Source organism: Lemur catta, chromosome 2 (assembly GCF_020740605.2).
Source record: "Lemur catta isolate mLemCat1 chromosome 2, mLemCat1.pri, whole genome shotgun sequence".
Classification (NCBI taxonomy): Eukaryota; Metazoa; Chordata; class Mammalia; order Primates; family Lemuridae; genus Lemur; species Lemur catta.
In genome coordinates, this window is record NC_059129.1 from 209320 (window position 1) to 222201 (window position 12882).

The 12882-nt window shown below is 51.6% G+C and overlaps 1 protein-coding gene across 5 annotated transcripts in view; it reads right to left on the reverse strand.

Annotated features, from left to right (window-relative positions):
• The window catches only part of NPRL3 (NPR3 like, GATOR1 complex subunit), a 41132-nt gene that overhangs the window by 13424 nt on the left and 14826 nt on the right, over positions 1 to 12882 (reverse strand). For all 5 annotated transcript variants that reach the window (XM_045540956.1, XM_045540958.1, XM_045540955.1 and 2 more), the window contains 2 exons: positions 8414 to 8567; positions 6563 to 6644 (listed from right to left, as the gene is read on the reverse strand). In XM_045540956.1, coding sequence (XP_045396912.1) covers positions 6563 to 6644; positions 8414 to 8567 — 236 coding nt within the window. The remainder of the gene's footprint in view (positions 1 to 6562; positions 6645 to 8413; positions 8568 to 12882) is intronic.

Genomic DNA, 12882 nt, shown 5'->3' on the forward strand with positions numbered 1-12882 from the left:
CAGGCTGAGAAGAGCCTGGGGACAGGCACCCTCCCTGGTCCTGCACGGGGAGCACACGGCCCACAAAGCCTCGTGATGACAGCACCAGCTCTAAAACAGGAGCAAAACACACATTAGCTCTTCTCCAAACTGCCAATTTCGATAATGCCTCCCCCATGTTTCCTCTGCGCACTGCCCCCACCACCCAGGAGAGCAGCCAAGTGGTGCTTTTCCCATCACCCCTGACCCTGCTCTGCTATTCCCAGATCCCGGCTGGCAGGACTGACCAATACGCCCACATCCGGCTGAGCGTGCAGTGGGCCGACAGCTCCAGGAGGGGTGGCCAGACTTCTGCCTGCGCCAGTCAGAAGGTGCCAACAGCCCCTCAGACCCCTCTCTGAGACAAACCAACGTGGGGTGCTGAGAGACTCCCCTGACAGGGAGGCAGCCCCCCAGCCCTCACTCCTGGCACCCACTGCCCAAGCTTAGAGTCTTTTCTCTGCAGCCTCAAGCGACAGACCAACAGCCCCAAGCTTCCCCGTCAGATCCCCCCGCAGGGCTGGCAGAGACTGTGGCCAGCAGTTTTAAATGCAAAAATGTCTTTATTCTCTCAAGCAGGGAATAGGCAGAGGGGAAAGGAAACAGGGGGAGAACACAGAACACATCTGTCACACCCAGGACCCCTGTCAACACCAAGCATCTGCTCACTGCAGTGCCCACGGCTCCCAAACACCCCGCCTGCCCTTCCTCACGGGCATCAGAAAACCCACACCTGCTTTTCCCACTGCAGAGTCTCTGGGGAAGGGTGCAGGGGTGGAGGCTGGAGGCTGCGGCTGAGTCTGAAGGCAAAGGTTGGTCACTGCTGGTCCACGGGCCCTCAAGAGTGAAACACATGAGAGGGTTTGGTGAGTGTCAAGATTTGGGGAGAAGGGCCAGGCGCGATGGCTCATTCCTATAATCCTAGCGCTTTGGGAGGCCAAGGCGGGAAGACTGCTTGAGGCCAGGAGTTCAAGACCAGGTGGGCAACATAGTGAGACCTATCTCTACAAAAAATAAAAAAATTAGCTGGATGTGATGGCACATGCCTGTAGAGAGGCTGACCCAGGAGGATCACTTGAGCCCAGGAGTCTGAGGTTGCAGTGAGCTATGATGACATCACTGCACTCTAGCCCTGGCGACAGAGTGAGACTCTGCCTCAAAAAAAAAAAAAAAAAAAGATTTGGGGAAGAGACCTGGGGTCCTTTCCCAAGGTCCCAGAGGAGGCTACCACTCTCGGCTCCTTCCAGAACTGAGTGCTAATCAAGCCTGTCTGAGCAAATGGAGGCTCTCAGAGCCTCGTCTCTCTTTGGCCAGGGTCTTTGTGGGGTGGAAATCTCGCATCAAACCCTGAGAAACAGCCCAGCCTCTTAAGGAATCAAAGATCATACCATGAGAGATTTGCCCAGGGGACCCAGGTTAGCTGCTCAACTTGACTAACGCAACAGTTAAGATCTCAGCGTGCAGGCCAGGCGTGCTGGCTCACGCCTGTAATCCCAGCACTCTGGGAAGCTAAGGCGGCAGCATCACTTGAGCTCAGGAGTTCGAGACCAGCCTGAGCAAAACTGAGATCCTGTCTCTACAAAAAAACAGAAAAATTAGACAGGCATAGTGGCTCACACCTGTAATCCCAGTTACATGGGAGGCAGAGGCAGGAGGATCGCCTGAGCACAGGAGTTTGAGGTTGCAGTGAGCTATGATGATGCCACTGTACTCTAACCAGGGCAACAGAGCAAGACACTGTCTCAAAAAAAAAAAAAAAAAAAAAAAACTCAGCGTCCAGACGTGAAAGTGTGAAAGCCGAGGGAAAGGAAGTCCTGTGTACTATGGCACTATCTCCATGCAAAACCACTGGCCAGCCTCCTCTACTTAACTTTACATCTGGCCAGAAACTGGGCCAGTTAAACACAAAAGGTCTGTTGTTTTTTTTTTGAGACAGAGTCTCGCTCTGTTGCCCGGGTTGGAGTGAGTGCCGTGGCGTCAGCCTAGCTCACAGCAGCCTCAAACTCCTGGGCTCAAGCGATCCTCCTGCCTCAGCCTCCCGAGTAGCTGGGACTACAGGCATGCGCCACCATGCCTGGCTAATTTTTTCTATATAGATTTTTAGTTGTCCAGATAATTTCTTTCTATTTTTAGTAGAGACGGGGGTCTCGCTCTTGCTCAGGCTGGTCTAGAACTCCTGAGCTCAAACGATCCTCCAGCCTCGGCCTCCCAGAGTGCTGGGATTACAGGCATGAGCCACCGTGGAGGCTGGTGTTTTTTAATGAACTAACCCAGCTTCCCAATATGAGACACCAAGTGCCACCAGCAGAAGAACCCCAGGGCCAGCAGCAGACCTGGGAGAATCCCTGGAAAACGTCAAGGATGGCTGCACTGGGAATGTGCCTGCCTGACCTCCAGCCTCCAGCTCCAGGGAAGGCCTGCAAATACCCTACCGCAAGATGGTAAGCCAGGAGCCAAGCTGATGTCTGCAAGAGGAGGGATGAGAAAGGTTTGTCTGTTTTTAAATTCTACAGTTTTAAGACAAGATCCCTTACCAGAGAATGATTTGGGCCCTGAAACGTTTCCTACTACTAAGTTTGTACTTTTATTTGCAAGGTGTTTAGCGGGTTGGTCTGAAAACACTCTGTAGGAAAACATCATTTGCCCTGAGGCTTATCCAGCTCCCCCTATAGCTCCAGGCCAGCCAGGAAAGCCCAGCCCAGTGTGTGGTAGGAGATAGATGCTCCTGCCAGAGCCTTGCGTCTGGACACGATAACTGTGCACAAGGCAGTGGCTGGCCTTTCAAACATGCTCTTATCTCGTTCACACTCAAGATGGACGTGTACACAAACTTACTCCTTTACCCTCACATTTCAGCATCTGAGAAAGAATGGCAATTTCTAACCTTTAGCTCCTAACTGAATTGCTATTTTTTGGTTTCCTTCTGGTCATCCCTCTTCCTGCCCCAGTACAGAGACCTGCGAAGCTTTGCTGTACACCCTGCTTTCCCTGGTCCCCCAGGGCCAGGCTTCCTACCACAGGTACTAGGACACTGCATGACTCCCGAAATCTACGTGAGCTCCAAAGGCCTCCCTTGAATTTCAAACAGAAGTTTATGCACAGGTGCATTTTTACGGATACAGGGCCTGTAACCCTCAGGATACTCAGAAGCATCCCGGGGGCCGACCCTGCTCTGAACAGTCAGCAGCGTGCCGGCCACCAAGCACCATGTGGCCTGGCCAGGCCCCGGAGGGCATTCCACAAGCTGAGCCTCCCACGCCGTGCCACAGGCTCTGTTAACTCAGAGAACCATTCCACAAATCACTTCTTCACACCCCACAGAATCTACATGTCATTACTGTCCACTGTCTTTACTCCTGTCTACACGTTCCTTCAACTGCTAGTGGACAAGCCGTGCCTCCGCATGCTGAGCCCAAGGCCTGCGGTACAGAAAGTGAGGGGACGGCGACGCCCTTCCAGGGGACACCACCCGACAAGCACACAGATGAGTAAGATGTTGTCACGAAGGTCACTGAGCTCCACAGGGAGACACAGGTGCTCGGGCAGGTGGGATGGCCTCCTGAGGGATTCGCACTCCCAGCCTGTATTCACAGACACTCAGGCCTCAGGGGACAAGGACTTGAGGCTACTCAGCCACATTATAACCCTGGCTTTTAATCAAAATAGCAAATCCAGAACAATTCCTTCGAAACAATTCCACCCCAATCTCAACACTCATTAAGTCTCACAGCTTCGGGTCTTTCAGTTCTGCTCGGAGAAAGCTTTCTCAGGGATCTGGCAGAAAGTCCCTGTCAGGCCTACCACCGCACCACCCCGAACACACCCAACCTCGTCTGATCCGGAAGCTAAGCAGGGTTGGGCCTGGTTAATACTTGGATGGGAGACAGTCACTCGGGAGAAAGGGGCTCTGTATTTTATGCTACATGATCACTAACGGAAACCCGGTCTCCCCTTCTCAGCACAGAGGAGCAGCTCATCCTGCAGGAGCAGCGGCAGACCAGGCCCCCGAGGCCCCCCGCAGACCTGGCAGGACGAGGAGAGGCCAGAGGGGCTCCCAGATGGATGCAGAGCCGTGCGGCCCCAGGCAGGTGTGCGGCCCAGGAGAGCACACCCCTGCCAGGAACCCTGCCAGAGGAGCCCGGGGCCCAGCATGGCTCCAGAAGTCTCCAGACCCAGGACTGGTGGGGGTGGGAGCTGGCCTGGAGGAAAGGCGCCCCGGGCACTAACACACACAATGCCTGGCTGAAGGGGCAGCACCCAAACTCAGATTCCTGTCCTTTAAAGGAGTGCCCACCAGGTGGCGCTGGCGGCCTCCAGCTCTGAGCTGATACACCCACCACTGCACTGGCTGGAACCCACCAGCCCACCAAGGCCCTGAGCTGGCAAAGCAGGGGGAAGGGGCATCCTGTGTGCCACTGGGGGGAGCAGAGAGGGAGGCACAAACCCCACGGAGAGAAGCAAAACGCATCTCAAGCGCAGTTTACCCACTTGCGATGCTTTCAGGAATTCACCCTACGGATGGATACAGCAGTGCACACACACACACACACACACACACACACACAACACGCAAATGGTTAGGAAGAAGGCTGGAGCCAACTAAATGGTGGGGAGTAGGGGTAGCTGACTATGCAGCCAAAAACAGAATGAAAAGTCCTTTTGTAACAATACACACAGAGGTCTGAGCTGTACTCTCACATTGTGAAAGCGAAGGGCAAAACGGCACATGCAGCGTGCTACTGCCGTGTACCAAGAACCACAGATCTGTGTCTGCCTGTGTGTGAGGAATGACGGGTGACACACGGCTGCCTGCTGGACGCACCCTGCCACCAGGGTGGGGACCAGCTGGGGGCACAGCAGGAAGGACACAAGGCACTCTGGCTTTCAAACTTAATATGTCACCTTTTCAAAAGCTGAAGTTAAAAAAAAAAAAAAAGAAAATGGGCCAGGTGCGGTGGCTCATGCCTGTAATCCTAGCACCCTGGGAGGCCGAGGCAGGAGGATCATTTGAGCTCAGGAGTTCGAGACCAGTCTGAGCAAGAGTGAGACCCTGTCTCTACTAAAAAATAGAAAGAAATTATATGGACAACTAAAAACATACATTAAAAATTAGCTGGGCATGGTGGCACATGCCTGTAGTCCCAGCTACTCGGGAGGCTGAGGCAGAAGGATTGCTTAAGCCCAGGAGTTTGAGGTTGCTGTGAGCTAGGCTGGTGCCACGGCACTCTAGCCAGGGCGAACAGAGCGAGACTGTCTCACAAAAAAAAAAAAAAAAAAGAAAATGAAAATTAGCAAAATGTTAATTGTGATCATCCCTGGGTATAGGATTATAGATGACTTTTACTTTATATTTTTCTAAATGTTCTAAATGTTTATAATGAACATGCACTGTTGGTAAAAATCAGAAAACATATTTAAAATTTTTTTAAAGAAAGAAATGATCCTGTACGAAATGTCAATGCTCACACCCCACTGGGCCATGGGCACTGGAGCTCACCTGCCCCCCTCTCAGGTCAGGCCCACCTTGAGGAGAATCCACAGGGAGCCAGGAGTCCACCCGGAGGGAGTGAAGCCCCAAGAAGGCCCCAGTAGGGGCACTGACCCGAACGCACGGTAGAGGGGAACGCAGGAAAATTAGGGGAACTGGAAGGAGGGAGACAAGGCTGGGAGACGCAGAAAGAGGCCCAAGGTGGCAGGGGAGGCGCAGAGGGAATGGCCATGCCTATCCTGAGCACTAGATGTGCTGTCTGCCCCCAGTGTTCCCGGTGCTTTGTGGTCCCCTCAGCTGTGACAAGGCACCATGTGAATGGGCCCTTGAGCTGCAGGGGTGGGAAAGGTCCTTGTCCTCAGCTGCAGCCTCAGGGCCAGGGAGGAGCCGAAACTAGCACCAGGACCCAGGGCTACAGGGCAGGGGTCACACAGATGCCCTCGATAAGAAAGGACGTCTTGGCTTGTCCAGATTTAACAGAGCTGATGGGCAGCCACCAATGCAGCCAGAACACCTGTAAGGTTTCACGATGCCCACAGCGCTTGCTGCCCAGTGTCCCAAACCCCAACTCCTCCAGAGCAGCTGGTAGCATAGCCAGCCCCGCTCCACGCACTGGGCCGCGGTTTCCTCATGGATGAAAAGGGGGGTCAGTGACAACCACCTCATGAAGATGGACCCAGGACTTGGTATCGTGGCATTCTCAATAAAATGTCACTTGGTGTTTGATGATTCAAAAATACTTTCAGACCCTCATGCATAAATTTAGGCTCACTTTTCTATTTTAAGAGGAATCTGGAGGTGACTGTCCCAGCTGAGTGCACTCCACTCAGCAAAGGGGCTGGCACTTAGAAAACAGCCACCAAAATTACTTCTCTCAAGAGCAGCCACACAGCCGTCCCTTTCTAGTCCTCTCTCGCCCCAGTCTCAGCAGAGCTCTGACACCTGCACACCAAGAGGACGGCGTCCAGCACAGGGGAGCCCCACCTGTGGGCGGGGAGCCCCACCGGTGGAAGGATGGCCAGCGAGGAGGTCCATGAGCATGCTCACTGGGCTTACCTGTCGTAAGCCTCCTTGAGGTCCCTGGCCAGCTTGCACTTGGGCAGGATGTGATGGAATGGGGACTGGGGACCTTCATTTCCTGCAAGAATCACACATATCACAGAAGAATTTAAAGCTCCCAAAGCAAGGAAACTTTTATAGACCAGAATAGGGTATACCTTTAAAAACTAGTTTAACTTAAAAAGAATTTTAAGTGAGTTTAAACCAAACATCAGGAAACTTCTCACTTCTTTTTATAAGATCTATGCATCAATTCGAACTAAAATTAGACTTAGGCTGCTTTGTTCAACTACCTTGATCTGGAACATTTGTATTTACACTTTACCCTGGCCCTCCCCACCCGCAGTCATAGCACTGCTGAGCAAACCATCTTGTGGGCCCCGCCCTGGGCTTCTCCCTCAGACCCCCAAACCCTGTCTCTGTCTCGGGGGTCAGGTGTTCCCATGCCACGTCCCACTCCTCCCCGTCAAATGTGTCTGCTAGTGCAATTTATTTTTGTGATCAAAAAGTCTTTTGTTAATCCTTTTTCATAAGCTGAATTTTTTACTTTCTGTGATAAAGTCACAGACACCAAAAGAGAAATGTTTAAAAAAATAAAACTTCTGGATTGTTATTATCACAATTATAATTGCAACATAATTGGCCAAAACAGAAATGTATTGCAAATTTTGGCAGCTAACTGTCAAACATAAAAAGTAAATTTTTACTGACAATGCACCTAAGTCAGACACGGATGTTCTTTTTCTGTTGTTAATTTACATATGACAATCGATACTTTTATTTCTAGAACAACTAGATCTGACTTCAATTTTGTTCCTAGTTTTTGTTTTTTGTTTTTTTTTGAGACAGAGTCTTGCTCCTTCGCTTCGGTAGGGTGCAGTGGCGTCACCATGGCTCACTGCAACCTCAAACTTCTGGGCTCAAGTGATCCTCCTGCCTCAGCCTCCTGGGTACGTGGACTACGGGTAGGTGGACTACAGGCCTGTGCCACTGCACCCAGCTAATTTTTCTATTTTTAGTAGAGATGGGTCTCACTTTTGCTCAGGCTGGTCTCAAACTCCTGAGCTCAAGCGATCCTCCTGCCTCGGCCTCCCAGAGTGCTGGGATTACAGGTGCTAGTTTGCTCTTTTATAATTGAGACGCTAACCAAAGAAAACAGAGCTGCAGGGTTTGTTGTATGTATCCTTCCATGCTTTGAAATCTTGACGGCATGCCAAAAATCGTACAGTGATCAGCAAAACTTATTTTTAATAATTGGTTAGCTGATGACTCAATTAGGTCATCCTTCAATTTGGTTAGAAGTAAAGAACCAGAGACCGCCCACCTCCCCATCTGCATATGCCCATCGGCCCCTCCCTGGGTCCTCCTGCCCCAGGGTACCACGTCTAGCAGGACCAGGGCCAGACGGAGGTGCCCATCTTACGTGCGGGGTAACCATCCAGCAGGGTGTGGAGAAGGAGAACGTTTCCAGTTGGGAAATCAATTTCAGCACATCCACCCAGGGAAGCAGATCTACAAGTGTGCCCCCTGGGGAGTCTTCCTGTATCCCCCAGGCATAATCAGCCCAGAGTGAAGATAATGCATCTCTCTAAACCTCAGTTTCCACACCTGCAAATGGGGGTGCCCACGGCCCCCACCCCACTAAGCTGCTGTGAGGACATCCTTTCCAATGCCCGGCTCACCGGAGCGATGCCATCACCAGCTCCTGACCTCTCTGTCGGAACTGGGGTGGGAGAGGCCCCCCCACCACGTGCACGGTGGCCACTAACCGACAGCTCCTCCACGGAGACCCCACTGCAGAGAGGCAGCAGCCAGCCCGGCCCCTCCCGTCATGCCCACCACACTCACCGTCAGCCATGGCGGACACCTCGTCCTGCAGCGCCAGGATCAGCTTGGCCTCCCGGGTGAGGTACTGGCAGCGGCGCTCCTCGTGCTGTAGCACCGTGGCGATGCGCCGGGACAGGCTATGCAGACAGTTTATCACTGACGGGTCAGCGTTTGCCTGTGGGAGAGGGGCCACGCTCAGACTCAACAGTACGCACAGGGACACGGCTCGGCGCAGTTTAAATTGAGCTAATATGTGTGCCCAGCAGAAAATCAAAAGAAACTTTCTCCACTCTTTTTCCCCAGGCTCCCCTGCAGAGGCCACTGCCGCCCCCAGTTTCCTGAGTCCCCTTCAGTGCCCACCCACAGAAACACCGCTGCCAGCCCCCAGCCTCTATTCTTAGGGATGGTCACCTGGATGGGAGCACAGAGATGGCTCTGTGGGGGACACAGACATTTCCACTGTGCCAGGGCTGTGCAGAAAGGCAGGGTGCAGCTGAGGGCACAGATCCTGCCTGCCCACCTGTTGTGTGACCACAGGTCACAGGTCCCCATCTGAGAAAGATAGCAATGCACCTCCCTCACCAAGGACTAGGTGGAGGGAATTAGTCAGACACATAAAACACTCCGAACAGAGCCCGCCCTGGGCAAAAACCCTGCAAGTGTCTGTGGGCATCACTGTACTGCTGACTACTGGTGGACATGATCGGCCTATAACACGTAAGGATTCAGCCGGCTGCGGTGGCTCACGCCTGTAATCCCAGCACTCTGGGAGGCTGAGGCTCGAGCTCGGGAGTTCGAAACCAGCCAGAGCAAGAGTGAGACCCTGTCTCTACCAAAAAGAGAAAAATCAGCCAGGCATGGTGGTGCGAGCCTATAGTCCTAGCTACTTGGGAGGGTGAGGAAGGAGGATCACTTGAGCCCAGGAATTCGAAGTTGCAGTGAGCTACGATGACACCACTGCACTCTAGCCCAGGCAACAGAGTGAGACTCTGTCTCAAAAAAAAAACAAAAAGGTAAGAATTCAGTCACAACAGGCCACATCATTACAGGGGTGCACAGGGCAATAACCTAGCACTATGCTAGCTGTTCACCGAATACTTTCTGCTCCCAAGGATGAGCAGTTCCTCCCCACAGGAACGACACTGGGTAACTGGAGAGCCGGCAGGCCCCAGGCCCGCATCCCTGCCCCCGCACTCCTCTATGCATTCACGCTGACCGGGTCACAGGAGGGTGCAGGAGGCTCTCAGGAACAAGCCGGGCCCTCGCCCCTCCTCACCCTATCAAGGGCCAGAGAGCCAAGCAGGCGCATCTGCCAAAGCCAAGGGTGGGAGGGTGCAGCTGTGGGGTCTGTGGAAGCACTTGGGGGAGCAGATAACTGGGTGAGCCATGACCTGGTGCTTCTGGAGGCCAAGAGGGCTGCTGAGTCATCTACAGGGGCGGAGGTGGGACACGGGAGAGGGACGGATGGTGGCGCTGATTAGGAACCCTGGTGCTGCCTCCCCTCCTGTTTATCTGGCAGGCAGGGCCACACCCCAAGTGTTCACCGCCAGACTTTCGGGCCAAAACCTGACCCAGAGAGTAAACACTTTCTTCACCTGGAGCTGGAGAGATTCTCCATACTCTCAGCTGGTCCCGTGTTCACAAGCAAAACTCACACCTGCGCTGACATACGACAGAGCGGCATGCCCTGCCCCTCCGTGTCAAGCTCATCCCCTCAACAGCGTCCCCAGAGCTGGAGGGCCGATGTACAGAGTATACACAATTGCCTCAAAACAAAATACGTATTTGGAAGAATCTGTATCAAAATACTCCCACCAGCAAAGCAGGGAGAAGGAGGAGAATGAGCCTGGACACATGATTATTCCCTTGAAGAAGGGATCAAGTCACACCTGAGAGCCTGACCCTCTGCTGAGGGCCCCACCAGTGGAGCCACCACAGCATCCCTAAGTCAGATGTCCGGGGACCACCCGCTTGACTTTCCCAGACGTGCAAGGTGGTCCTTGCCCCAGGGGGGGCTCAATGACCTGCTCCGACAGGGTGTCCCGCATGTCCTGTCTGCATAGCCTGACACTGAGTGAGGGACATGCTGAGAAAGCTGCCACCTAGGGTGTGCCAGCCCTGAGTGGGAATGCTTAGAAACTGCACAGTTTCACCCTGTGTGATAGGAAGTGGCATTAAGTTCAGGGCATCACTCATGAGACTTTCTCACCCCAAAATCTTGTACCCAAATACAACCAGGCCTTCAAAGTTAACTTCTAGTTTGTAGGAAATACAGGGACAGAAAGCAAGATCAACTGCACAATGCGACTAGTCCAAACATGGAATATTAGAGGGGAGAAAGGGTGGGGAGAACTCTGGGCTGGCAGAGACGCCAAGCACCGGACAGGCTGGGTTTGCATCCTGGCTCAGACAGTCTAACAGGGAAAAATGTTTCTGTGATCAGTAAAAGTTTCAGTGGACCAGGTGCTAGCTGATATCAACATATTATGGCAAATTTTGTCAGACGTAAAAAGGGCATCGTGGCATAAAATAAGTGCCCATATTTTTTTAGAGATGCCTTCTGAAGTCTGTGGGTATGAACAGCCGTGAGGTCTGGGAGTTGCCTTGAAATACAGAGAGGGGAGGGCAGATAGAGCAAGGGTGCAGGGCAGCAGCTGAGACCTAAGAGACAGATGCACGAGGTTTGCCAGACTGTTCTCTCTAGTTTACGGTTTATTTAAAACTTCCCAAAGGAAAAAAAAATAAGTGTACATTTTTGAATGACTACTGAAAGGAAGGGAAAAAACATGTCCACTCTAAAGTACCAACTCTTCACACTATTAAAATTTTTCCCACTCTTCCACGTCACGGCCAGCTGAAGGCTTTCACCCGGCGGTGACCGACCTCCACTCCTCCAGGCTCTGGTCTCATCTCCGTTTCTCATCCTTGATGGCCAGAGGGTGGGCCAGTGTGTGACAGCAACCACGCTGTTCAATCCTTCCTCAACTGCTGGACACCAGGGCTACTTCCAGTTTAATGATTATTATACAAATCTTTATTCAGTTACAAAAGCTGCTTGTTTTCCTGATAAGGTTTCTAATGATGGGACTGCAGGCCCAAGGGCGTCACACACTCTGCTGTCCCGTGCTGCTCCCCAGAGACGACAGGCTGCCTGCAACGCCCAGACGGGGCCAGGGCTGCTTCTCGCCCGTCCCACAGGGGTTATCAGTGCCGACGGGTGGACGGCACTCGTCACGGACTTTTGTTATTCACGTGCTTGTTTTTTATTTAATTTATTTCTCTTCGTGGCTGTTTGTATTATGTAATTATATAACAAATACAAAGATACTGTGAAAATGCAAACACCGTGACAGTGTATCAAGCATAAAGTGAAGACCTTTTCCTGGAACTTTATACCACAGGGACAGCCACTGTTAACAAATGATTTTGTTTTAATTTGCGAGTCTTTATTTATCAACAAGGTAACCCGGTCTTAAAAATGAAGCTCGGCCGGGCGCGGTGGCTCACGCCTGTAATCCTAGCTCTGGGAGGCCGAGGCGGGTGGATCACTCGAGGTCAGGAGTTCGAGACCAGCCTGAGCAAGAGTGAGACCCCGTCTCTACTAAAAATAGAAAGAAATTATCTGGCCAACTAAAAATATATATACAAAAAAATTAGCCGGGCATGGTGGCTCATGCCTGTAGTCCCAGCTACTCGGGAGGCTGAGGCAGTAGGATCGCTTAAGCCCAGGAGTCTGAGGTTGCTGTGAGCTAGGCTGATGCCACGGCACTCACTCTAGCCCGGGCAACAAAGTGAGACTCTGTCTCAAAAAAAAAAAAAAAAAAAATGAAGCTCCATTTAAAAGCTTTTCTCTACCATCATTTTGATTTTGAGCCACTTACAGTGAGATGTACGGTCTCCAACCAAATAAACCTCAACGGAAAAAACACTTGAGATTTAGAGCGGTGTCTAATTTTGCAGGTTGTCAGAGGACACACGGTCCTTTGTCACTGAGATCTAGTCAATTCCTTGCTGTCACTTTCTGCACATAAGCCACTGTGCAAATCACTTGTGCCCAGCTAGAAAGAACTACTGGACTCTTTGGTGAAAACTGATAGTGAGGTATTTCAGAATTCCATTATTTAACAATCACTGAAAATAAATTTCCTAGGTATTTCAAAGTCCTTTTCATAATATAAGCCAGTCCTCACCCAGCAGTGCATTTTCTGGTTATTTGGATCCCTAGTGTTTTAACAGGTTTTAACAGTTACATTCCCTAAAACAAACGCAAAACAACAACAAACACCCAGTCATAGTTCCTACAACTAGTGAAAACAACCTCAAAGAGAGCTGGAAACTGTCTCAAGAAACAACTAGGCTTAATCAACAAAACGGAAAATAACAAGTGTTGGTCAGGATATGAAGAAATTGGAACCTTCATGCATTGCTGGTAGGAACGTAAAATTGTGCCTCTGTGGAAACAGCTTAGCAGTTCTTCAGAAGGTTAAACA